Raw genomic sequence first — 24,666 nt, forward strand, 5'->3', positions numbered from 1 at the left:
TAAAATTACCTTTTTTAGCTATAAAGTATTTACTATAATTACTAATTACCTAAGTATTAGTAACTTTAAAAACTTTACTTACTATAAAGCTAAGAAGTTAAAAAAGCTTATAAAAAAGGAAAATAAAAATATAATTAAAAGGCTATAAAAGAATATTACCTAGTTACTATAAATTATAGTATTATAAAAGGCTATAAAGGCAGTAATATAGATAATTAAAAAGTTATTAATTAAAGTTATTAAATAACTTTAAAAAGGATTATATATATAGTAAAAAGGTTAAACTATTAATGGTTCTATTAACTAAGTTATCTAGGCTAAAAAAGTTAAAGTGTTAATACTTTTACTAAGGTAAGTTATATCCAGGTAAAAGCTTTAAAAGTTAAGAGAATACAAGCTAATTAAGCTTATAAGATTAATACATAATAATTTTTACCACAATGACCGTCATAGGGTTCCAACCAGCGGTCGCCCTAGTAATATCACCATAATGACAAAGTCCATAGCCATATTCTGGAGCCAGGTGGTCTCCTGGGCCTCTTCCCTCTACCTACCCTTTCACTTGACCCGGTGATACCGGAATACGTGCCGCCAGTACATGTGCTCCGACGCAATGGGGCGTTCTTGGACGGCCAGCTTATAGCTAATGTCTTAGTGATAGCACTTGTTAAAGGCTACACACATACTTAATAGGTAATGTAGTCAACGCTGTGGCTGTGGAGTCCTTGTCTTGGTCTGCGAAGTCTATCGGTGTGCAGGCATTCAAAAGTGGCTGACACGACCTCTTGTTATCTGGCACCAGCCAGTCAGCGCCGACGCGTGAGCTTGGGATGTTCAGTGGCCAGATGATAGCTAGAGGTTCCGCCTCCCTGCATTAATTGGAGCAGATCTCGTCCAGAAGCCGGACCTTGTTCAAAGCCAGAGTGACATGGAGGTTTTGTACAGCATGCTCCAAGCCACCAAGCATCAGCCTGACCAAGAAGTCTTCACCGGTCGTATCCGCCACTCGTCGACTGCTTCTTCGGGCCTATCTATGATGGTCATGATATCGTCGGTTGCTCGTTAGGTGTTGACGTTGACAATTGTGTTGTCAGACAGTCTTTGGGTGCGAGGTTCAGCACAATTACCAAAGGGTGGCGAGACTGGCAGTATGCAGCTGAAGTAGCACTGGCCAGTATCTTCCACGAATATTTCTGTATATTCTCGTGCGAGACATTAGTTTTGTCTATGAATGCCACCAGTGAGGGAGCTGACACGACTGGAAGCGTCTGGGTACGCGTGGCATTGCATCTCAATGTCATTAGATGTACCAGGTTTCACCTGCAGTACTGACAGAGGCAAAGTGAGCTCATACCCCTTGGATTCAGGTCGGTAGCGTATGTAGTTATCTACTTATATCTTGGATACAGGGGAAACTAGGTAGTATAGACATGTTCCATCACCTACTACCTGCCGGGATTCATTTTCCATCTTGAGGTCAACATACATCTTTTTGCCCTTTAGTTGTTTGATCGTCGCCGTGACTATGAAGACCCCACCCAGAACCATTGGTTTACGATAGTTGACCTCGAGCCGCGCCGTCATAGTGGTTGGCTCACCCATCTGCGGGCTACCTTGCACCTTTCCAGCATGGTGTGTGTTGAGAAGTGCTAGCCAGCCAGCGACTGTGTCAAACAGATAGGAGAGAAAGCCCCCATGGCCACGGCCAGCCCATCCAGCTACTCCAGGCCCGATATCGTACATGACGCACAGTTCTGGAAATGGTGCCCCGATCGGACGTCTTTCTTGGGGATTCTGATGGAAGTAGGCCAGTTGCGCTCTGACGCCGTCGGGGATTGCCAGAATGCCGTTTGCGAATGCTCCCCTGTTCATGACGGTCTCTAACGGGTTCTGGATATCGTGAAGCAACTTGATATCCGGAGCTGTAAGGGTTTCGGCGCACCATGGCACCTCGAGAAAGTGGTGCAGGTCGGAGGCGTTGTTGTTCATCTGGTAGTGCTGCAAGTAGGTCGATTTCAGTGGTACAGGCGTGGCGTCTTCGTCTCCTGTCTGGAAATGCCGGTGGAACTACAGAGGAATGTATTTGTATGACCTCAAGACTTTGGGCTTATTGATATCTCATTCACTACCAAAAATAAACCTTTCTCACGGTTGGATCGGATAACAATCGCGGTGTAGACCCACCGACTTTTTATGCCGAGGCTCAAAATATTCGCCGTATATTTGCCGAGCACTCGGGGTTTCGGGGCATGCTAACTAGAAGGGAGCCAGCAGTTTTGAGGTCCCAGGACGATATAGCTACTGACTGTGTGCTTTGGTGTGCACTTTCATCAATCCAGGTATCCTAAATCCAGGGACAATGACTGTTGTATCATTTCGGCATAACAGCCGGCGTTACATGCATGGTGTACAAAGCCGCTTACTATACCCTAACAAGACGCCCGAATAGGAATTTGCTACTCAACCAGTAGAATCAATTACCCGATGAGTCACTCAGTGGGATTGATATTTCATTGAGTGTCGGTCTTTGCTTTGATTGGCCTTCCTAGGCGGTCTCTTTCAGGAAAACCATGCAGGGCCTTACCGACCAAAGAGAATTAGGAGGACCCAAATTCAACAGGTTCGTAATGACGTCTGAGTAAGAATGATATGTGACATGGAGACACAAAAGGAAGGTGTTAGTAGATGTTTTCTAGTTGAAATCAGCGTCCGCGATGCCGAATTCCGGGTCGTTCCAAGACAGGATGATTCCGAGTTGAGATATGGTTAAGCGACCCATTTTGAACTCCAGTCTACTGGTACAGGTTCTCCATGCCCAAATCACATATAAAGCTCGCTACTTCTCCTAATAAATGGCCTTCTATTTCAAGCTATTTAGTTGGCTTTTGTCGATCAGTCAACAGGAAAAGAAATCAACCTTTCATCCGAATCTTCTTCACCTAACTCAAGTCAGTATATGCTATGCTGAACGTTCAAGCATCGCCAAACGCTAATTCCTTCCAGAATGCATATCACCGCTATCCTTGCCACTGCCCTCTTGACGGCTAGCAACGTAGCCGCTGGAATTAATTGCAAGGGCAGTGTGCTGTGCGGCCAAGGCACCGAGCCCCTTTCCAACCTCATCAACTATGCCGGTGGCCTCAACGACGACCGTTGGTACCAGAACGGGCAGCACATTGTCTGCGGAGGTTCACTCTGTGCCTTTCTCCAAAACAACGGTGGTTTGCCTGGTCGTGATATCAAGCGCCTCCTCGGAGATCTCCGCGACCATGGCTGCAAGTACTGCGGCAGTGTCCCTGTCTTCTTCCCTGATGACAACAATGATGGAGACCACGGTATTCTGACCGTTAACTACGTCAGCAACCCAAACTGCCAGGGCGTTTGTTAAGAGCCCACTGTGAGGCTCGTCTAAGTCACCGAAGGAGCCTTGGGCAGCGCCCTTTATACGAGAAGCATCTTCGTAATAGACACGAAGCGTTTCTTGAAGGGCTGGGAGAATAGACAAGAGGTTTCATTGAAAGGGAAGGCTGTTTTTCTCACTTTTGTTATTTAAAAGGATTGTCCCAGCCTCATAGAGAAACAACTTTGAGACAGAATCAAGCGAGCTGCCGCACAATGCAGTCTGTAGATAGATTAGTGGTACCAAAATCATACATTCATTTAATCATTGGACCATGACATAGCTTCAAAGGCGGGGGTCCCTTTTTGCGCATTGTTTCTTTCGGCCTTATGTATAAAGTGTTTACAGAGTTATTTCTCCCTCTTGATGAGACTACATTCCAGATTCTGACATGCTCCTGTTTGGGATACTCCTTCGGTCCTCTGCTCGTTAGACAGGTTGTGAAATAAGCACAACTAGGCTTCCATTATTCTTCAGTCTCTTTTTCTAATCATGTCTCTCCTGTACCACTAGACGAGTTCAACAGTTTTGCTCGCCTGAACACTGGCCCAATATTGTTCATATGCAAGACAAAGCACGCCAATTCGCTTATACTGATCGACAGCTACATCATGGTCTGTGGCCTCCAGGATCAGCGCAGCCCCGATCACTTTCTTTTCATGTTTAGTCCACATTGACGGGAGGAGCTTCGCTACCAACATGCAAGTATAACTCCGCTTGATTGTTCCTAAGAAGTTGGTATAATCCAAGTATGCGATGCGGTCCTCGGGCTTTCGAATTCCAAGGATAGCTTCGGTCTTGATTGTATTCCCTTCCCTGTCGTAAGCATTCGGAACAAAAACGAAATCCAAGTTCAGGTCGTAGAGGTTGAATCGCTTGACAGGGCCGCAAATAGTCACACTCCCCTCGAGTATCTGGCCTGATGTCTGAGACCCGTTCGTCCTTACTGACCACGATTTCACTTGAAGGGTTAAATAATTTTCTTTGAAGTTGGTCATGATTGGCAGAAACGTGATCGGATGAATAGGAGAGGCCCAGCACCATGAGGGTCGATTGGTTCCACGAAATGGGTCAGCTTCAGGCTCTTGCCCTCCCCAGCCTATCCAAAGCAGCCCCTGAGGGATAGAAGACTCCCATATGCCTGCTATGTAATCTTGTGGGAAACAACTTTGGATTCTCTTGGCGACGCCGGACAGCGCAGGTAGCTTATCTCTATAGAAAGAGAAGTTTGTGCCAGAATAAACCTCGACAAATTGGTACCACAGCGTTATAAGATCGTCTTGCTTCTGGCCCTGCAAGTTTCCAAAAACAGATACAAATTCTTCGTTTCTGTAACCGTAAATCTTAGGTTCTGGGCCATTGGGGTTCGCTTCTGTAGTTTTGAGTTCAGAGCATTCCCACAGCAAACAGTTGGCGCCAAAATGGAGTATTCTTCTTGATAAGACCCGTTCTTGTATTGCCCATCCTCTGGTAAGAAGGGGGGCATTCTGGATACTTAGTTCCCATGAAGGGGACGCTGGATGAACTTCAAGGTGTGTGGTGTCCCCAGAGATCTTATTGATTGTGAGCGTCACTGGTTGCGGATCGAGCTCAAGTGCGGGCCTATCGAGGAACAGTCCTTGCTGGGATGATATGGCACCGCTTGCGGCGATCGTCAAGGCGGCGTTTTCGTAGTATTGTCCGAACCTCGCCGCCTCGTAAGACCAGTCGTCTTTGTGCCTCTGGTCATCTGGTCCTTCGCTCTGTAATATGCAGAGAGCATCCACCCACAGATACCTATATCCTAACTTTCTCGTAAAGATAATCGCGTCTTGTACGGTCTTTGCAAGATGACCCCATGGCAGATGTTTCGTCATCTCTTTCAGATTAGATGCTGTCGTTTTGGCGAATTCGTGGCCTGAACCCCATGCATAGCTCAATGCAAGATACTCGATCTCGGGTGAGGAGTTTGTGATCACTATCTTTGGGGGAGCTGCTCCATCTTTGGGGCCAACATCGATGAGTCTTGTCGGTATCGTCTTGGTTTGGTCTAAACCCTCAGGCTGCATACCACATTTTTCATGGCTCGTTGAACAGCTATGTATCCACCTGTTGGCCAATGCAACAGCCTTTTCAACACCCTCTGCTGATGATAAATCTGCTACTGTTCTTGCATTGCGCGAGATCTGTTCCCTAATGCTTGCTTCATCTTCATCCTCCTCATCCGTGACAAGTGGCAGGGGGTGCCACCGACTGCGGTCTATGTCTAATCCAATACCGCACCAAATCTTTGGCTCTTTCGGATCTTGTCCTTCAGCTTTAGATTTTCTGTAAGAGCGGAGAAGCTTGTATGACGAAAGATGAATAGCCAATGTCTCTGTCCAATTACATTTTGAAGTTTGGTAACAAAAGGACTGGTATATTATTTGGCACAGAGCACAGCCGTTCTGCGCTGCTTCTTTGAGTTTGTAGACATTCGGTGCAATTGTCCGGCGGGGAATCGACTCTTCAGCATCAATCTCAGCAAAGTCTTTGGCAAACTGCTTGCATGTATCGCACAAAGACTCAGTCATTTTGCGCAATAGATGGTAGGAACTGAGACATTGTTTGGAGCAACCAAGGCTCAGATTTCAACTGCCCGGCTTGAAATACCCCTCTAAAGAGCCTGCCCACGCTAGCCACGTGATGCATGCTGACACGACATGCCCGCTTACTACCGTATTGAAGCGCCTGGGGCTGTGTTTTTAGGCGGACTGATAAATGCATCATCGGATGAGAACCCCGAATTTAGTTAGACTGGCGAGTATCCCGATCGTTGATTAATGCCCTGATCAATACGATACGTACGGATCAATTGCTACGGATCCAAGTAGGGTAAAAATACAACCAAAGTAGCTTTGTCCACATGTAAGGTAGGTAGCTTTACTACCCGGGGCAAGGGGGTGCAATAAAACTTAGGACTTCTATCTTAGGTTATAAAAATCCTTAGGTAAGCTTAGATTAATTTTATATAATTTATCATAGATTTAGAGAATCTTAGACTAAGTAATTTTGACAACCTAATTTAACGTCAGCAGTCTTCTTGCACCCTGGGGCCGGGTGTAAAGCTACAGACGGATTTTTAGTTGAAAGGGGCACCAAAGCTACAGTGGCTACCCCCTGCATTTATAGTGCCTAACCACTGTAATTATAGGAGGCTGCCCTGTAGGCCATTTAGCGCGACAAAGATACATTAAATAAGTAAAGTGTATCCGTAGCGATTAATCCGTACACATTGTATCGATCAGGGCATAAGAGAACAGCGACTACTGGAGTCTAGAGCAAACGACAAACTTGGACTTCAATTCCTAACTAGGCTCCTAGAGCTGTGCCCCAGATTACCAATAACGGCTCTTTGGAAGAAGACGCTCTACCGGGAAGTCTTCTAGGTAGTTGATTTTCGATGGGAAAGAAACCACTGTTCAGCGAATTTGACAGCCTCAGGTAGAGAAAACAAATGGCAGTTTGCTGCACCTATTTGACCCTTCGTCACACTTTTTTGCTCGACGAACTCCTTTCCTAGTTCCAAAAAGTCTTCCTCATTCACACTGACGTCTGACACAGTCGCCCATTCTCTAGTTCCGTTGACTGAAACTGCGAATGAGATATCAGCCTTTGGTGAGTTGACTCTGTACTCTGCAAGATGAAAGCAAGTACAGCGATCGAATCCAACGCCGATAAGTAGGACCTTGGCATTCAGCTCTTCCAGACGAGCTAGGGGACTCTTTTCTCCCAGCATGCTATCCAGTTCATGTCCGGCTGTGATAAACTCCGCCTTTGCACCAATTGCAGCAAAGGAAGTGTGAGGGTGTGTACTCCTTACTGTACCTGGCCATGTTCTCACTGTCTCGGCCAATGCACCCATGTGTTCGCTTCGAGTTGTTATAGTGTCGAATGCAGGCCTGGTATCGCGGATAGTCTGCCACCATTCTGCAGGGACGGGTGGATTTACCCAATTCGATGGATCTGAGTTGCTGCTGGTGTGTGTTGGAACAACAAGAGTTCCTTTAGGTGTAAGGATGTCGAGAAGAGCTAGGGTAAAAGCTTCAGCTCCGCCGTTGATCCAACCTATGCTTTTGAGGGAGCAGTGGACCAGAACTGTGTCCTGTTGTTTCAGGCCGAGGTTTTGGAGGTCCTGAGTAAGAGATGGCCTGGTGCATAGCGGCCCGGTAAGAGGTGCCGGCGTCATGGTGAACAATGAGTTGAGGGAAGTTATAAAGTGTTGAATATACACAGATACAGGACAAGAAATGATCCAAGTTCAATCAGTAAATGGCTGGAGACCAACTTATACAAAATGTGTACGCTAGCCTCTTTACGCTCCCCCGCTCACTTAACTCCTCTGGACAAGGTGTTCACCGTCTGAGTCACCGTAAGCCAATGCGCAAAGCCTAGATGGAATGGCAAGACCAAAAACCATTTAACGGTGACGTTGGCGTCAATCAAGAATTTTATATGCATATGTTTTTGTGACTAAAATACTGACTGCAATTGAGACTTCTATTCTGGCGTGATAATACAACCCAACCATTTGGAAGAGAGGGGAATCGAACCACTGATCCAATGAGTGTCCGGAGTACGGCCAAGGTCAGCTATGGAGGCTTAGCCTCAATACGGCTAGTGCAGAATCAATATGGAAAGTGGATTGGATTGTGCCCCTCGTTTACCTTTTTCTTGAGCGAGCTCCAGGGTAGCTATCCTGCGACATGATCATCTGTTACTGGAAGTTTTGGTAGAAGCAGAGCTGGAAGTATTTCAATGCCGTTTCTGATACACTAAGAGTGAGATCATAAGAAATCTGCAGAATTGGTGGAATATATGCATCTACATTTGCCGGGAGCCATAACTAGAATATGTTTATGACATCAGACAGCTGAAGACATCGCCGAATGTTTTGGAGTGGATTCTGGAAATAGCAGAGTTTCGAGCCACTGACGCGATTTGATCGTTTGTTTTCGTAGTAACTGCAACGTCGCAATGAAACATTTCCATTGCCAAGCCAATTCGTGACGCGCATTGGAGACGGAACCTCGTATTGAAATGACGATCATCCGAGTTCCGTTGTGCAGGCATACTCGCCTGAGATGACATTCAATGCAAACCAAAATTATCCATAGCTCAGTCGAGAGACATTCTCGACGTCATTGCATTCCTGTCAGCGCGTCTTCTCCATGACATCACTGAACACTCTAGAACCTCGGCCCGCGATTTCTTCACCCAAAATGGCTAAGTCGAGCGCGATAAAAATAGTATATTTATATCACAGGACCCTGAAATCTGGACGCAAATCGAGGCTATTGAGACGCTGTGTTCAATTGAGACATGGCCATCGAAAATTAGCCTGAATAAGGGGATGATCTAGAGGAAGGCCCATGCATGCCAAATGCCGAGTTCCGGACGGCACATAGAATACGAGATTTGGGGATCGTGACCCTCAAGTTCCCCACAAACAGTAGCACTCGAGGGCGGAAATGTGAGGGATCGGCGAATGAGGCGATCGACATGCGCTCCAGCTTTTTCTGGGGACTATCGCAATACAAAAAGGGAGGGATTCCTCTCTAGAAGCTCACTCTTCGTCTCAACAACAACTCAATCTCACTACCATTCAATACTGTAATTCCTCTCTCAACCTAAACAAATCACCAACCTTTTCTTTAAAACCACCAAAATGAAGTTCTTCACCACCGCTCTTCTCTCCGCTGCCGCCGTCTCTGGTTATGCCGTCTACGAGGTCAAGGACTTCACCGCCAGCTGCGTTCCTCACAGCACCTTCTGCAAGTCAGTACAATCCCTTCTCCTCCTCATAAAACAAGTGCTGATATAATATTTCCAGCTACGAGTTCAAGGTGATCCAGCCCGGAACCATGGAGACCTGGAAGACTCCCGTCCACTGCTCCGCCCACGTCCAGTCCGCCAACTATCTCCTCCCTGATGTCAAGGACGCCAAGTGTGATGACTCTTCTCGCACCTTCTCCGTCAAGCGCAGCAAGAAGGGCTTGACTTTCTCCATCTCTCAACCTGTCAGCCCCATCAGCAACACAGTTGGAAAGCACTTCATTCCCAACAAGCAGCTCTGGCAGTCCAAGGAGCCCAATGCTGAGATCCAGGCCTACAAGGGCCCCAAGGACTTCAAGCTCAACGCCGTTGAGTAGTCGGGATTTTAGATCTTGTTGATTTGGGAACCACTTCATTGTTTCTTTGAAAGACGCAGGCGTGTTGATTTGTATTTGAACTATATTTTAGACTAGAACTATTAGCTATATATCTAAGCACAAAGATTCGCTTCCCACTACATGCGCTTGATGAATGGATCATTTAAACCTTAATTAGTCCTAGGGATGAGAAACTCAGCAGATAGACACTGATGGGAGATCAGTGGTTTTTGTTGTAAGCCATTCTGCTGTTTTACCGTACCTCGAGGGCATCCGTCCATCCCGTGCTGGCGCACCCTTAACCTCGTAGAGCCCATTGAAGATCTAACAGGGCTGACATTATTCTTGACCGACAGAAACTGTTCATGATGGTCAGAACCATAAAATGATACCCGGAAATTGGGTTCCGTCACGCGTACTTCAGGGGCATACGCGGCACTACGAGGAATCACCTCCCCCCTGATAACATGATCCAATCACTGACCCATGTCTTATTCGTGTCGCAACGTCCTAGGGACTATCTTGAGGACAGTTGATCATGCATACTGCCCACATGGCTAAACTTCGTTAATGCTGGGTTCGCGGCGTTGTCGGGGTAGGATCCTGGACCTCCGCTGATGCCGATGCCAATGATTTGCCCGCCCTTGTCTGAGAGACGCGAGGCCATAAAAGGTATTGATGATCTTTACAGAATATTGGGAGTCTGCAACTGCCGTCTTGTTTAGCGATCTTTGAGCAGAAAGGTGGAAAGAATGCGTACGTTGGTGAGAAACGACGGTCTATTCTGGTCTTCGCACCATTTAAAATCTTAAGGCCAGAGTTCAGTTACTGGCTCGGGCACTGCAGAGCCAAAAATATGTCTACGATATGTTATTTCTTCGCCCTGTAGTGGGCACTTTTGACTTTGCCTTTTGGCCCTGACCTCCTGCTCGAGGGCAGTTACCAATACCTTCATGCCACTTCATTTAGACGTTTTCAAGGTTTATTTCATGCCAAGAAGAATCAATGCCCTAATTAGCGTGGATGTAGGCTAGGAGAGGAAAGAAAAGTCAGGACCTTGATCCTAAATAACAAAAAGATTTAGGTAATTTAAGATAAGTTTAGGATATCTTTTGCTGAGTTTATTTTTAATACCCTATGTTCAGGTCTAAGTTTTCTTCCCCCCCGAGGGTAGGTTCTTATCCCTAACATGAATACACTTACCTGATGTGACATTGCTTTACCTGAGATCTTAAACCATTCCTTTGGCGTTGATTGTCTAAATGTCCTGACATGAAACTCCCATCTTTATCACAGTAGTTTCCAGCCCCTCATTAACGCCATCGCCATCACCTCGCTTTACTAGGGCCGGCGAAATGACGAACTTCACCACCGCCTGAGTCTCAGTCTTTTTATCAGAACAAAAGCGCTCGGCTTGATCCAAGACCATGCAGTCGCCGTCGAAAACCAACCCTTCCTCATGATGACTCTTATATAAATACTTCCATTCCCATCCAGCAGCCTGTTGACAGAACCTTTTGTCCAAGTCAATGGCGCCCTGCAGGATATCATCGAGCTGCTCAGCGACACTGTCACTAGAGTTCACTGATAACCCCAGAGTCTCAATGATAAGTGAAGTAATTTGGTTCCTGATGCGCTCGAGATAGAGCTTGTTCTGTTCCTTCTCATCACCTCCTCGGGAATTGAGGGCTTCAGAGAATAACTGAGTTGTCTTCGAAGTCCACATCTGGACGTCACTGGGTCTAGGCGAGCCTAGATCGGCTGTTCTCCTGCATTAGTATCATGTTCTGGGCTTTTAATTATTGAACACTTACTCGTCAAGAACAACTGGAGGCCTCTAATATGAGGAGCCACGGACTCACCAGCCCAGTGGAATAGCCCAAAGACTTCAGTGGTCAACACCTTCCAGATGAAACTTTCCACTAGTTGCGGTCGCCTATCTTCATTCTGCAGTAGTCGGCGGTAGTCTGAGCTCTCTGGGGTGATTGACTGGAGGTGGCGCAGATACTTGTGATGCATCGACGTGCTCTTTGGAGGCACAGTCTCAGGCCACTGCTCGGCGAGATTGGAAATGCTGTATTTTAATTGCTTTACAAACCCCATGATTTCACGGTCCGTGAAGCGGCCAGCTGGCTGGACTCTGGTCCGAAGATCGTTAAGCACTTCAACTAACTCCTTACGTTCCGCACACGAGTTGGCTAGCTCTAGTCTTGTTTCCTCAAGCTGGTCCTGAATGCTTTCCATGTTAGAAAAAAGACTTTTCAATTCCTTTTCGGGATCTCTTTCGGAAATTTGGGCAGTAGTTGATTCTCTCGCCATGCTTTGGGTAGACTCTTCGGATAGGACAACTCCTTCCATGTCTTCAGATGACTCATGGCTCTCCTCTCTGTCTTCGGAGAAGGTTTCTGTCATCTCTGTTGGAGATAGGTCGGACTGGGGCTCTTCATTCGCTCTGACCTGGGTGGCATTTGTAGGACTTGGAGGTAGAGGATCTTCGTTATAGTGGACGGCTTCTCGGTCTTGTCTTTGAGACTTCATCGAGGATCCCATGATAGTTGGATTGATTAGAAAGAACAGAACTAAGGGTTATTTTGTTTGAGAACAGGTTCTTGGAAAGATGAAAGAAAAGAATGTGCTAGAACATGTTTTCTTCGATAAGAACCGACACCGGAAGACTCTTATAATCTTCCATAGACCTAAGTAGGACCGGGATCGAGTAACCCATGTCTGTCAGTAAACAGTGTTTCTGGCCAAAGCAAGTTGTGACAAAAATAGAACACAGAATCAGGTATACAATGCGAGAGGGATTGGAACATTAACTTGGGGGCGATGCACTGTACACCACTATGCACGTTCAAGAACCTTGACGCGGTCATGCCACTTGCTTTATCCCTTGGCTGAGACCAGAACAGAGCGCTTCCCTAAACGCCAATCAACAGATACACAATCCGCTTCTGGCCCGTTTGAGCAGCTAAGTCTGTCGGCTCGCAGTTCACGGAAGTCCAGTTGTTTCAGCCTCTTTGCACTTTGCGATAATTTTGTGCAAACCCCTCAGCCTGATTTTGCCAGCCTGCCTATCATTGGCACCCTTAACCGCTGGTGGGTTGAAAACACCCTTGGCATCTTTCAGCTTTACGCCACTACATATGCCTTTATTTTTTATCATGACGTAAAAGTGTTCCCAAATATAGACCTTTATTACTTCAATCTACAGCCGTAGCCGCTGGAGGGTTGAAAATGCACTTGGCGACTTTCAGCTTTGCGCCACAGCAATTGCCAAGATGAAGGTAACATCAATCTGCAAGGAAGATTACCTTGACCATAGAAATGTTTCCAAAGACGGGTAGTCGCCGTTGTTGTTATTTTTGTACAAAGCGGCTATTTCAATGCATACTGATGAAAGTTGGAAATGCTGATCGGCAGCCTGATTTTATCCCCCTAAGCCACCTGGTCCCAGTTGGGTTGGCCGTTCATGATGGCCGCTGTTGTACTACACGACCCTGACCTGCTGAGCTGAACCTAAAGCAGATCTTCTCAACATCGATAAAATGCCTATTTAAGAGCCCAACTGTAATCCACTATCAGCATTAACTCAGAGACTATCTCGAACAGCTTGAGAGTTTATTCTTCTACAAGATAAAGCAACTTCCAATTCCATCACTATTGAACCTGTCAGCAAGAATCACAATGTATCTAAATACCCGTCTTCCAACTCACTTCAAAACAACAAAGAGGGGTGTCTTAGCTGTTGGCATTGATTTTGGAACCACGTGAGTATTGCTTTTCCTTCGTACGCTTACTAGAGACTGAACAGATTGGACAATAGTAACAGTGGAGTTGCTTGGGCTACCGCCGCTGTTTTCGAAAGACACAACATCAATTTCATCTCCTCCTGGCCTGGCCTAGGCCGGGAGGAAGGAAAGGTCCCTACCGAGATCTACTAGGATGATGACGGTGGGATGAAGTGGGGATATGACATCCCTGGCGAGGTATCACGCCTCCAATGGTTCAAGCTTTTGTTGCTGAAACCTGATGACCTGAGCCCTGAGATGCGAGCATCACCCTTCCTGCAACGCGCTCGCGACATCACAAGACAGTCTGGTAAGGATCCTGTCGACGTGGTCGCCGACTACCTCAGACTGCTCTGGGATCATGCCCAGACCAAGATCAAGCAGGAACTCGGCAATGCAGTGTTTAACGCTTTGACTTTGCATATTGTTGTGACCATTCCGGCCATCTGGAAAGGCTATGCCCAGCAAAGCACTGAACAAGCTATCCGGAAGGCAGGCATGCTATCGCGTCGATCGGCTGGGCCGACTGAGCTCAATGTGGTGACCGAGCCTGAAGCTGCAGCGTTGTCAACTATACTAGATCGCTACGACTCTGTGGAGCAAGGCAACGTATATGTTGTGTGTGATGCTGGCGGAGGCACTGTGGTAAGCAGCTCCTCATTCGAAATATGGTATTGGTAACTGCGCTAATATATGTTTGGTTTAGGACCCGATTACCTACGAGATCGAGTCTATTGATCCCATCCGCATGCGCGAGGCGGTTTTAGGACAAGGTTTGCAAACTTAATAAACAACTACTAGCGTCGACTAATATCCTTCTTAGGAGAGCTTTGTGGAGGTGTCTTCATCGATGAAGCCTTTGAGAAAAAGTGCAGAGAACGTCTGGGCTCGACCTGGAAATCTATGAGTCGCGGAGGAAAGAACGAAATCATCAAAGAGTCCTGGGAGTATTCCATCAAGCCATAGTTCAAAACCGGAAACCCGGACAAAGTGTACACGGTCACGCTTCCGAACGAAATGTTCTCGAACAAACCAAAGCAGCGCTTTGACGATACCACGAAGGAACCTTTCATCAAGAGAGGTAAAATTCACTTTAAAGAGTAAGCTTCCGCAAGAAGATATTGGTTGGTCGACTAACAATGTCCGTAGGGCGGATATCAAAGAGACGTTCACCATGGTCTTTGATGACATTGTGGCCCTTATCAACTCTCAGATTGAGAAGGCAGAGGATCATCATCTTCAAGTGACGGTAAGTTGGAATAATTCATAAGCCAGTGTCATTACTGAAAGAAATACCTAGGGAATCATACTCGTTGGAGGTCTCGGCGGGAGTCCTTACTTATACAGTCATCTGCAGGAAATCTTCTCGGATGACGGGATCGACGTCCTCCAGCCGAACGGCATGAAACCGTAAGAGCTCATCTTTCCAGAACTACGATCCAGTGACTGATATATCAGGCGAACGGCAATTTGTCAAGGCGCTGTCTGCAAAGCATTTATGGATGGCGGCGATGAAAATGGCCAGAACCTAGCCCACAAACCCATCACAGTAACATCCACAATTTCCAGAGCCCACTACGGAGTTATGTATCACACACCATTTGAGGAGGGAAAACACCTCAAGAAGGATAGATTCTGGGACGAAGATCAGGGTGAATATCGCGCAGACAACCAGATGGAATGGTATCTCAAAAAGGTACGAGCCTTGACTTTCTGATCTCCGAATCGTTACTAACCTTTACTAGGGCGACTGTATCTCCAAGTCAGAGAAACTCAGCCACCCTTTTACCGCATTTACGATACGAACTGGAATGGACGATTCTTAGACACGATATACCGCATCAACTCATGAAATTCGGTAGTCCCTGTGGGTACTCACTAGCCCGTTATAAGCTATCTGATTGGTCAGGATATCAATTAGGATCTGATAGCTAGTTAAATAGCCTTATTGGTCAAATGAACGAAGTGGCTTTGCCTAGCGTGTACCCACAGGGACTACCGAATTTTATGAGTTAATGCGGTAGTTAGGCAATACGGAGTACGCGCGTCCGTGATAGTGTCGCCGCCCGTTGATATGGGTTCTTCCGTTAGTGTAATAATAGTACAGTACTAAAAATAAGCTACACGCTCATTTGTTAGACTGAACCACCAACCAAATACCCAAAAGCCATCCTTTGGCCAGCTAATCATGAACCACCTGGAGCTAGCCCAACGGATTATGCCGTCGGCTCTCGGCCAAACCGCGAATCCGGGCCGAGGCCAAGTATTTATACTCTGTACAAGCTGTCCTTTTCTTAATAATTTGCAAACAGCACCACGATGAGTATCTCTGAAACATATGGTATCCGAGTTTCAAGGTTCGTTATTTCTTGCAGCATTCTCTTGGTCTTCGACTTGACTGAAACATACTGACGCGCTCTAGCGGCCTCCATGAAGTCAATGGCATGCATCTTGCGCGTAGCCTGGACAAGAATCTAGTTTTAGCCCCTACCGACGTCGCGGGTCTGACTTTTTGCCAACAATGCAAAACGAATGAAACAAATTTCGTTCTCAAGGACGATTCCATGTCAGAGTTTCTATCCGTCATCGGCCCAAGCGGCCGAGGGCCGTACGAGCTGCGAACCTCTCCTGAAACCAAACCATTTGGCATTGGTTCAATGGTTTACCTTGACTTTTCAATAAAGACTCTTGATCAGGGGACTGGAGTACATACTCTGGGGATCGCCGACGAGGACATAAATGACGGACACTGGATGGCATGGAGAGACCCAGAAGGCAATGGCGAATGGTCAGTATATTGGGTGACGCCTCGACCCTACAACATGGACGATTTGCCTGGAGGCATGCATATCGAGTTAACACTTGACAACAAGGCCTGAATTCGCAAGGAGATCTGTTTTAGTACCGTTCGTTGATTCCTCCACAGGAAGCACAGCAATAAATAGTCTAGGTTTACCTTGTTCGAGTTTGTGAATCTATTTCTGCGGCATTATATATATCCAAGGCTGTCATTCCCTATTTGCAAGTCTTCGCTGATTAATGATGACCTGTATTTATTGATTTATGTTGTTCCCTTTGTATTGGGGCTGGGGTGTCTCTCGACCTCTCAGCCCTTTCGCAGTTCCCACAACATCAAGAAGAACTTAACTGGCTTCCGCAGCCCGAATCAGCATATGGCACTCTGCGGCAATTCCTTCGCTAGGATGCATACTCGTTCGGTAGCCTATCTCTATCATCCAGTCCCAACGTTGGTTTCGGTCAGATCAAGCGCCTTCACATAGACTTTCGCTCAAGTTGCTGACAGGCATACTAAACGACAGCGAGTCTACCTTTCGTGGCCGTTCGACGACATTTTTGAATGATACTTTCTGTCTCGTGGCTTCATCTCCAACGTCGCTGAGACCATCATACGAAATTTTGGCAATACCTAGTTCATCAAGGATCTCGTCGAGAGATGTCTCGCTGGTCAAAATGGCAGTCAGTGCACTGACCATCTCTATGTCAACGTGAGGTCGGCCGCTACATTTGGGATCCTGCATGATCCATGTTGCCAATTTTCTGGGCAATACTGAGCCGAAACAGACATCTTGTGATACTGGGTCCATGGGAACATAGATCGTGAGTCTCCCGTCAGGCTCGGCAATATGTCCCTTGGACAGCTGACTCTCGGCTACAACAGTCTCACCATTCTGTTGCAGAATGAAGGAAGTCTTTATACTCCATACTAGTACACATTCAATGCTGGATAGTCGCTTGTGAAACGCCTTGATCCCAGATCGACAGTACGGGCTACCGAAATTCGCCGCAACATTAAAGAGATTAATGGCTCGTTTCTATCGAGAGTACTGAGGAGCTTACCGAGTAATATAGCGGGCCTTGGCATTCAGGCTTCGCTTCTTGTGAGGGATTGGAACTTCAGATGCTCCGAATAGACCTCCTTTCTCCTTAGCAACAACCGTTACATCCTCTCGGACACATCTAGACATGTATCGACTTTCAATTTTCAGCCATTGGAAGAACGGCTTTAGACGATAGAATTCCCCAAGGTCGAAGTCAAGAAGGCGGATGTAATTTTCGAAATTGACCCTCAGATTGTCATTATCTCCGATGGCAAAGTCTGTTTCTACAGATCTCAGGCAGACCCTCCCATCGGGATCTCTGACAGGGAATATTTCAGCATCCCTGACAGGCTGCGGATCTAGGAATGCTGGTTCGCTTCGTAGAAAGTCATTCAGGATGAGAATGGCCTCTTTCATCTGCTGCGGCTCGCATTTAGGAGACTTGATCAAGCGGTCGTAAAGTATTCGTAGCGATAATGACTCAATGCCAAGTTTATCGACGAAGAAATCACGAAGTGGTTTGTATGTCTCGTCTAGGGTTCCCATACCGCATAGGTCCGTGTTGCTAGACCATAGGACTTCAGTAGATGTGTGCCATCCTGTGTATGGGCCGTCGGGGATGAAGATAAGAGGTGAGCTCTCAAATGCAGTCCTACTTTGATATCAGAGTTACATGTCGAACCAGGTTGTGACAAAATAATACATACCTCATATCTTGAGATGAGGAAACCTTCGTGTTCAAGAAGCCATACACCGTGAGAACTTTTGCAGGATCCTCGTCATTCCTGATGCGCAGCTCATTCAGTTCTGCCACCAAATGTTCAAGCTTAGCGTTCTCTATACCGAGCGTGTCGAAGAAAAGACTATGTAGGGCGCTTCCAGCTTCAGCGCTTGAGCTTTGCAGATCGTAACAGGAGTTGAGCGAGCGCATGGTGGCCATGTCTAGTGGTGCGTCCCACAAACAAGATGAAGAATTTATCCACTCAAGTTGTTCTCCATTGAAGTACACAACACCGGATTCATCGAAGAAGTTTCTTGTTTAGTGTCAGCGCTAACCAAGTCAAACAACGTAGAACAGCTTACCTGAGCTTCTCTCTGTCCGTTGCCGTTTCCCCGGAAGTAGAGAGCTGGCCATATATGGAAGCATATAAGTCCAAGACTTTCTGGAGTTGACGATTCGGATCCTTCTTGGGGTCTGAGCGACGGATTGAACGCAGGATCTCGAGACGAAACTCGAGATTATCTTCCTTACCGACCAGACGATATTCGGATAGAAAGTTCCACTTGGTGCCAATGCCTCCAGTACCGTCTTGAATGGATTTCAGAAACGGGAACAGTCCGGGTTGTTCCATATAGGTGTCAACTATATCCGTGAGAGCTTTGAGAGGAAGCCAAGTATCTTGTAACTTGAACGTGATTTCAACATCGCAAACGTTGCTTACAGACAGCTGTCGAATCTCGGATATGATGGTAGACTCGCTTGATAACTCCACCTCATCTTTAAACAGGAGATATTCAAGCAGGCCCAGAAGCTTGTCTGGACTTTGACTTACGATATGAAGGAAATCAGCCGATAGTTTTCCAGTCCCATCTAATTCGAGGCATATGTCTTCCCTTAAACCAACGTAGTCGCAAAGCCATCTCTTCCAGCCGATGGGTGAAGAGTTACCCTGAGTTGGCACGTAGCTCAAAGTTTCATGATGTAAGAAAAGGCAAGGAAGAGAGGATTCTGGCTTCACAGGCCCCAGAAGGCTTTCAGGACTGAATGGGTGATCCTTGCCTGGTAGGTAAATTGCCTTAGGGTTATATTGTGGCCTCTCAAGTGTTGAGCTTGTTGTGAGAACTCGAACTTCTTCGTAATGATGCCGCTCCCAGTCGCTTGCTTCATGCGTCAGGTAGAGGTATTGTAGATATTCGTTGACAAGTTCGAGTGGGATAGTATCTGGTGTGATAAGGCTTTCCCGAACTGACTCCCTGGCATCGTCGAGGGAGGGCTCAGTAACCCCAAGGTATTTGAATAGAGCATACCGATCTGGATCTTGAGTAGCGTGTGGTGCTACCATCCTTAAATATTTGGTGTCCGGGATGGAAATGTCTCCCGTACGTGGAAAATAGATCGGACCAGATAGTATAGACGTCCATGTTCCTCCTTGCAGAGGCACAACTGCAATGGACTTGACCCTCGAAGCATTTAAGCTTGACGTTTCCGAGAACTGGAGAAGGCAGCGCGCCATTCTCGCATGCCACTCTTCAGTAGTGTATTCCCGATGCATCTTGGGGTTTTTAAACCTCATATCAACCTCCAGGTGTCCCCAAAAAGTCTCGTCCCACATGGTCTCTGCACCGTGCTCCTTGAAGATCTCCACCACCCGTTGAGGATAGTCTGTTGACAAGAGCTTGTTGCTTGCAAAAGGTTCAACCAACGGTTGTCCGTTCTCATCTTTCAAATGGTCAGGCAGGATTATTATCTGATTCATGCATCGAAAACCTGACTGCTTGTAGACCTTCACCAAAAGATTCCTCTGAGTCATATATCGGATCTCTAGACTGAGGGGTGACTTGTGGCTGATCGGAGGCAGAAATAATGGCCATTCATAACGAAGACTGGCATGAGTGTCAAATGCGGAAATGGCTTGCAAGAATGCGGCTACGATCCAGATGCGAATTTCTTGATTCTTTTTTGAGTTATGCTTAAGCTTTTGTTGATTGTCATACCCAAGATCAGCGTCTATCAAAAACTGTAGCATATTTTTAGTATTCGGTCTCAAAATCCAGTATAGAGGCAAGATTTTCTCACATTGTATTTTGATTTGCTGATAGGCAAAACGTTGAATATCCCGTTTTCTCTGGTGTCGATCAAGGGCTTGCCCTCCTCGGTCAGTGGGAACGCCAATTTGACATTTCGTCCCCCCAAGGCTCCCCGCTCCGCCATATGGAACACTCGGCCTTTTGCCTTCTTTTCATCGTGGTCGTCGATGGTTGCTTTGAGTAATTCACGGTTACTTTCCATCCAATGCTTGCGGAATCGCTTAGATTGACGAATCTCACCACCTTTGCCGTAGAACTCAACAGTTATACGCCGAAGAGCTCTAAGAAACAGTAGGCTTTCGGCTGGCAAGCTTTCAAATTGTTTCAGAATAACGCTCTTCAGGCGCTCCAGATGTTCTTCGGTGCCATAGTCATGAAAATAGACAACCATGCGCGTTAGTGAATCGGGTATTGGGGCAGATGGCGAAACCCAAATTGGTTTTATTTTACCCTCACTCGAAGAGAGACGTAAGTCAATGGAGAAGGCACCTGACTGGAGATAGATTTTCGCCGTAGATTTGAAGACCGAGAGTAGATCATCCTCGCCAGTGCTTTCATCCTCAGTGGTGGAAGGTAGACATATATGTTCTAGATCTTTTTTCGTAAAACCGTCGTCGTTGAACTCAACTTCAATATGACTAGAGTGTATCTTGAAAGATACATATGGATATTCTCCACGCCTTATCGCTTTCGTGAAGACTCTCGCGTCGATATAGAGAAGCAGCTGGCGTAAAAACTTTCTGCCACTCTCGTATACATTCTCGTCTAGCCTGCTATAGAGTTAGTGTTGGGTGACTGAGCCACAGATCAAAATCGCACTTGTATTCGCCAGTAAGCTCCCGAATGACTCTCTCTGCTTCTTGCTGGGTCGTCATAATGAGTAAGTGATAAGTGTGATAAGGTTGAGCCCACAGAGGTTTCAGCCTGAACTTAATGGTGAAGAACACAAATGAACAAGACTGAGAATAAAGATCAAGTTGTTCCCCTCTATACTAATGCTATTCAAATGGATTGATACTGTGATGCAGAAGAGCGTAAATAAAAAGATGGAGGGCAGTTGTTGTCGCCATCGACGGGGTTTTTGAGCGTCAATATGCATGTTGGTCACGACATCCTTGTTTGTTAATCTGTCTCACATCACACTGCCTACGTTGGCGGCGCTTCGCCAGAAAATGGCCGTGACTTATGGCGCAAATCTAGGATCATCCTGAGCATCACAGATACTCATGTCTTCTCTTTAAGTGACGAAGATGAGAAATTCTTCCTTCCTACTTTTTTCTCCGAGGCTTTTCGACTTTTTCTCATTTCTATCGCGATCAAAAGATCCATTGAGCTTTATGCTTCACAATTCGGGTTAAAATTGGCCATCTGCGTCGACGCAGCCGCGCGCTTAATAGACCCCCTTGATTCGGCTATTTGACAAATGCTGAGCATCTGAATTGCAGACGATATTCAGACGGCAAGAGCATACTGATTCGATCAATATTCATATTTATAGACCTCTGTGAACTCTTTTTCATCAAACGCCGTTCGATTCGCTGAACTCTCCCAGCGGCTGCACCTTTTTGACAACCCTTGCAGGAGATCCTACGGCCACGCTCCAGGCGGGTATATCGCGCGTCACGATTGATCCAGCGCCTATCGTACATCCCTCTCCAATCGTAACACCAGGTAAAATAGTGACACCGCCCCCAATCCAACAGTCATCGCCAATATTGATAGGATACGCATACTCGATGCAGGCCCTTCGACTTGCGACCTCCGTTTCATGTGTCGCCGTCGAGATCATAACGTTTGGACCAATCATGACCCTGTCGCCAATCGTAACAATAGCTGAATCCAAGACCGTCAAGTTGAAGTTGGCGTAGAATCTCTTTCCAACTGACATGTTGGGGCCGTAGTCGACTCTGAATGGTGGCTCGATGAAGACTTCGTCGTCTTCCACGTGTCCAAGAAATGATTGGAGCATTTCGGCTCGCCTTTTCGTGATGTTCTCGATGTTGAAGTCGTCGCCTTCGGGAAACCAGGTGTTGTATTCGTTCATGGCCTTCCGAGCAGCGAGACGAGCATTTGTGAGCTTCGGAATAAGTGAATCATATCTGCAATAGTTGTTAGTAAGTTGGAGACTCTCAAATGCGCTTGATGTGTTCACTGACAGCATCCCTGAGATCATCCTCTCATATTGTTCACAGTGGGGAACATTTGCCAGCTTGGATGCCTTGTCCAACTCGGCCTGGTTCTTCTCGTGTGCCGCCATATTATGTATCGCGTCGCTCCTAAATAGATAATATCAGGTTATAGAACATAAGTCTGGGATATTATATGATTTATCATGAAATAATTGTAGGGGTTCATGTCGTCTTTATTCATGTCCATCGCTTGCCAAGCCATCTTCTCCGAAGATGAAACTATTCCGTAAACAGAAATACTCCCAGCTGCCAAGTCCGATTATATCCCCGATGCCGACTCCGACTAACACGGTGGAGCACTAGTGGAACGTCGGCCCGTCAAAAGAAGAGGTATGCATGTTGAGAACGAAGAAGCTCGGAACAAGTCTAGAAAAATGCTCGCATCAATAGGGACCAAGGTAGAGAAAGCGGCGAACTTACAAATTCCATCCAGGGAATGTTTGACCAACCCCGAGGATTCGTCCTTCTCTCGTCCCAGACTTTGGTCAATAACTCGGTCATGGCGGGGTGCTGGAAGCCCGTAGAGTGCTTGATTTCGTTGATGCACCAGCTTGCGTAGTGTATTTGATGCGGAGCGCAGGTATCGGCCCCTGCTAGGAACAGCGGAAATAGCAGACGTTTATAAAATGCGCTGTCTCTCGGTATTGTAGCACAAACGTCCAAAACCGCCGAGACAGAAGCTTTTATCTGCGGGTCGTCGCATGAGATAGCGAAAGCGTCGGGAAATCGCATCACGCGGAGCAAGCATGCATGTCTGTATGCCTCGGCAAGGTGTCGCCATTCCTGGTGGTTGGTGGGATAAACGGCATTATCGGCATCCCAGCCGCGGAAGAACTTCTCAGCTCCGTCGAGTAATTGCTCAAACTGTTCAACGGGCAGGTCTCCAGCCAGGTAAGCTTTACCTGCCTCGAGCACCTGGCCAATCTTGAGGAACATTACTGGCGGACAGCCAACTAACGTGTGAAGGCTTAAACTTCCGTGGTCTCTCACGCATTCTCGTACCTCGGTCGAGTAGGAGAGCTTTTCAGCACCGCTGAAACCTCGTATCATATCCAGCCTATTTGTATCAGGGCTGCTAGTGAGCTTCGCAGGGTGAAGACTTACCATGACAATGCGGATATCAAGAACATGGCGGTTTTTGAACGCATGGGCGATGTGTCAAGGCAAGCGATCCGCTTGCAGAGGAACGATACACCTGTCAAGTGAGCCCCATGGGTTGAGACGCCTGATTCACAAACCTATGGCTATGTCAGTAGTTGCTGTGCATAAACCTAAGGAAGAGATGCTGTACATCATGCAGAACGAGAAGTAATACCATAGCTAGAACATGTTCCTCCTCGGTTGGTGTCAGTCGTGAGATATCTTCTTTGTGTAGCAGAGAAGCGAGAGATCGTATCGCTGATAGTCTGTACCCAAGAGATATCGTGACGAGTCTCTGACTGTTCGCGTGTCTAGTGTTATGCATATGGCATGCTGTCAATCCGAGTAGCGAATGCAGAATACCTTGATGCTGGTAGGCAAGTGGCAGAACATATTCTCTGAATGGGTTGTCCAAACCTGGTACGTGGATAATGAAGTGCTCGCTTAGCGTTTGATCAACTAAGATAATTGTTACTGTTTGAAGTTTCCCGTGTTTCAAGTGTCTTACAGTAGTCAATGATATATCGATTTGTCGTAATATCGTTCTCTAGGTCGGTGTGTGCTGAGAGTGAGATAGTAAAGGGCGCGACGTCGGGCGACAGTGATAGAGTCGCTGATGTTTGAGGCGACGTCAAGGTCAAAGCTGACGTCTTAAGGACAGGTAATTCGGGCGAAAGTGAAGCCGACAGTCTTGCATCGATGGGCACAGGTGGCATTGACAATTCTGGAGGTGACTCACTCAAGCTCACTGGCTGTGAAGGCGAGGCATCAACGCTATCTGATGTCGCAGGCTGCAAGCTTGGTTGATTGGGGGTAATCGTTAATGTCTCTTGGAATTGAAACCGTGGGGGGTATCCTTCACAATGGAGACCTTTGGTGCGACATCTATCGCATATTGGACGTTTCCGATCGCATTTTCGACACTTCTTGCGACATGTTCCGCAGGCTGGGTCTAAAAGAATATTCTCATGAGAATTATTCAGAGTACGATGAGAGAAAGACTAAGTGCTCACCTTTGCGACGGGCGGTTGAGCGATTTGAAGATGAATTATCACTACCTGTCATTATTGCTGTGTGTATTACCAAAATTGGAAATAAAAGACAATGGTGGAGCGAAAGAAAGGATAATCGAGAGGATGAGAACCAGCATCGGAGTTGTTGATTTCTTAGTGGGGTCGCCCTCAATCTTTTAGGTCATGCATGCACGCCTCGCTATCATCCCGAGCCGATTTATAAGGCACTACAGAGCCCGACTCGGAGAAGCGGGACATCGCCATCTAACTCAGCTCCCAGTTACTGAAGTCATACATACAAGTTATTATTTGTCCT

General features: G+C 46.7%; 11 protein-coding genes across 11 annotated transcripts; 5 read left to right on the top strand and 6 right to left on the bottom strand.

Annotated features, from left to right (window-relative positions):
• Positions 1 to 558: 558 nt before the first annotated feature.
• On the bottom strand, positions 559 to 1,989 carry FSUBG_4585 (thioesterase thiol ester dehydrase-isomerase; the record flags this gene model as incomplete). Its single annotated transcript, XM_036682590.1, has 3 exons — positions 559 to 643; positions 687 to 869; positions 1,487 to 1,989. 3 exons carry the CDS (start codon positions 1,987 to 1,989, stop codon positions 559 to 561), a joined length of 771 nt encoding a protein of 256 aa, XP_036539761.1.
• Positions 1,990 to 2,570: 581 nt separating this feature from the next.
• Positions 2,571 to 3,388, top strand: FSUBG_4586 (KP4 killer toxin; the record flags this gene model as incomplete). Its single annotated transcript, XM_036682591.1, has 2 exons — positions 2,571 to 2,620; positions 3,004 to 3,388. 2 exons carry the CDS (start codon positions 2,571 to 2,573, stop codon positions 3,386 to 3,388), a joined length of 435 nt encoding a protein of 144 aa, XP_036539762.1.
• Positions 3,389 to 3,909: 521 nt separating this feature from the next.
• FSUBG_4587 (uncharacterized protein) lies at positions 3,910 to 5,952 on the bottom strand (the record flags this gene model as incomplete). The annotated part of the gene is made up of 1 exon (XM_036682592.1): positions 3,910 to 5,952. The coding sequence occupies one exon, from the start codon at positions 5,950 to 5,952 to the stop codon at positions 3,910 to 3,912; it is 2,043 nt and encodes a 680-aa protein (XP_036539763.1).
• Positions 5,953 to 6,803: 851 nt separating this feature from the next.
• Positions 6,804 to 7,607, bottom strand: FSUBG_4588 (uncharacterized protein; the record flags this gene model as incomplete). Its single annotated transcript, XM_036682593.1, has 1 exon — positions 6,804 to 7,607. The coding sequence occupies one exon, from the start codon at positions 7,605 to 7,607 to the stop codon at positions 6,804 to 6,806; it is 804 nt and encodes a 267-aa protein (XP_036539764.1).
• A 1,479-nt stretch (positions 7,608 to 9,086) lies between these two features.
• Positions 9,087 to 9,570, top strand: FSUBG_4589 (22kda glycoprotein; the record flags this gene model as incomplete). Its single annotated transcript, XM_036682594.1, has 2 exons — positions 9,087 to 9,196; positions 9,252 to 9,570. The coding sequence occupies 2 exons, from the start codon at positions 9,087 to 9,089 to the stop codon at positions 9,568 to 9,570; spliced, it is 429 nt and encodes a 142-aa protein (XP_036539765.1).
• A 1,258-nt stretch (positions 9,571 to 10,828) lies between these two features.
• Positions 10,829 to 12,120, bottom strand: FSUBG_4590 (uncharacterized protein; the record flags this gene model as incomplete). The annotated part of the gene is made up of 2 exons (XM_036682596.1): positions 10,829 to 11,331; positions 11,385 to 12,120. The coding sequence occupies 2 exons, from the start codon at positions 12,118 to 12,120 to the stop codon at positions 10,829 to 10,831; spliced, it is 1,239 nt and encodes a 412-aa protein (XP_036539766.1).
• A 1,137-nt stretch (positions 12,121 to 13,257) lies between these two features.
• On the top strand, positions 13,258 to 14,327 carry FSUBG_4591 (hsp70 family chaperone; the record flags this gene model as incomplete). Its single annotated transcript, XM_036682597.1, has 5 exons — positions 13,258 to 13,340; positions 13,385 to 13,493; positions 13,560 to 14,006; positions 14,068 to 14,134; positions 14,185 to 14,327. 5 exons carry the CDS (start codon positions 13,258 to 13,260, stop codon positions 14,325 to 14,327), a joined length of 849 nt encoding a protein of 282 aa, XP_036539767.1.
• Positions 14,328 to 14,378: 51 nt separating this feature from the next.
• Positions 14,379 to 15,187, top strand: FSUBG_4592 (hsp70 family chaperone; the record flags this gene model as incomplete). Its single annotated transcript, XM_036682598.1, has 5 exons — positions 14,379 to 14,461; positions 14,511 to 14,610; positions 14,662 to 14,771; positions 14,820 to 15,057; positions 15,107 to 15,187. The coding sequence occupies 5 exons, from the start codon at positions 14,379 to 14,381 to the stop codon at positions 15,185 to 15,187; spliced, it is 612 nt and encodes a 203-aa protein (XP_036539768.1).
• A 493-nt stretch (positions 15,188 to 15,680) lies between these two features.
• Positions 15,681 to 16,240, top strand: FSUBG_4593 (uncharacterized protein; the record flags this gene model as incomplete). Its single annotated transcript, XM_036682599.1, has 2 exons — positions 15,681 to 15,718; positions 15,784 to 16,240. 2 exons carry the CDS (start codon positions 15,681 to 15,683, stop codon positions 16,238 to 16,240), a joined length of 495 nt encoding a protein of 164 aa, XP_036539769.1.
• A 384-nt stretch (positions 16,241 to 16,624) lies between these two features.
• FSUBG_4594 (uncharacterized protein) lies at positions 16,625 to 20,883 on the bottom strand (the record flags this gene model as incomplete). The annotated part of the gene is made up of 6 exons (XM_036682600.1): positions 16,625 to 17,150; positions 17,220 to 17,852; positions 17,908 to 18,234; positions 18,284 to 19,938; positions 19,998 to 20,778; positions 20,828 to 20,883. The coding sequence occupies 6 exons, from the start codon at positions 20,881 to 20,883 to the stop codon at positions 16,625 to 16,627; spliced, it is 3,978 nt and encodes a 1,325-aa protein (XP_036539770.1).
• A 644-nt stretch (positions 20,884 to 21,527) lies between these two features.
• Positions 21,528 to 24,402, bottom strand: FSUBG_4595 (uncharacterized protein; the record flags this gene model as incomplete). Its single annotated transcript, XM_036682601.1, has 7 exons — positions 21,528 to 22,107; positions 22,165 to 22,241; positions 22,618 to 23,254; positions 23,302 to 23,435; positions 23,513 to 23,796; positions 23,846 to 24,289; positions 24,351 to 24,402. The coding sequence occupies 7 exons, from the start codon at positions 24,400 to 24,402 to the stop codon at positions 21,528 to 21,530; spliced, it is 2,208 nt and encodes a 735-aa protein (XP_036539771.1).
• Positions 24,403 to 24,666: the final 264 nt, after the last annotated feature.

Source organism: Fusarium subglutinans (assembly GCF_013396075.1).
Source record: "Fusarium subglutinans strain NRRL 66333 chromosome Unknown NRRL66333_c0000042, whole genome shotgun sequence".
NCBI lineage: Eukaryota > Fungi > Ascomycota > Sordariomycetes > Hypocreales > Nectriaceae > Fusarium > Fusarium subglutinans.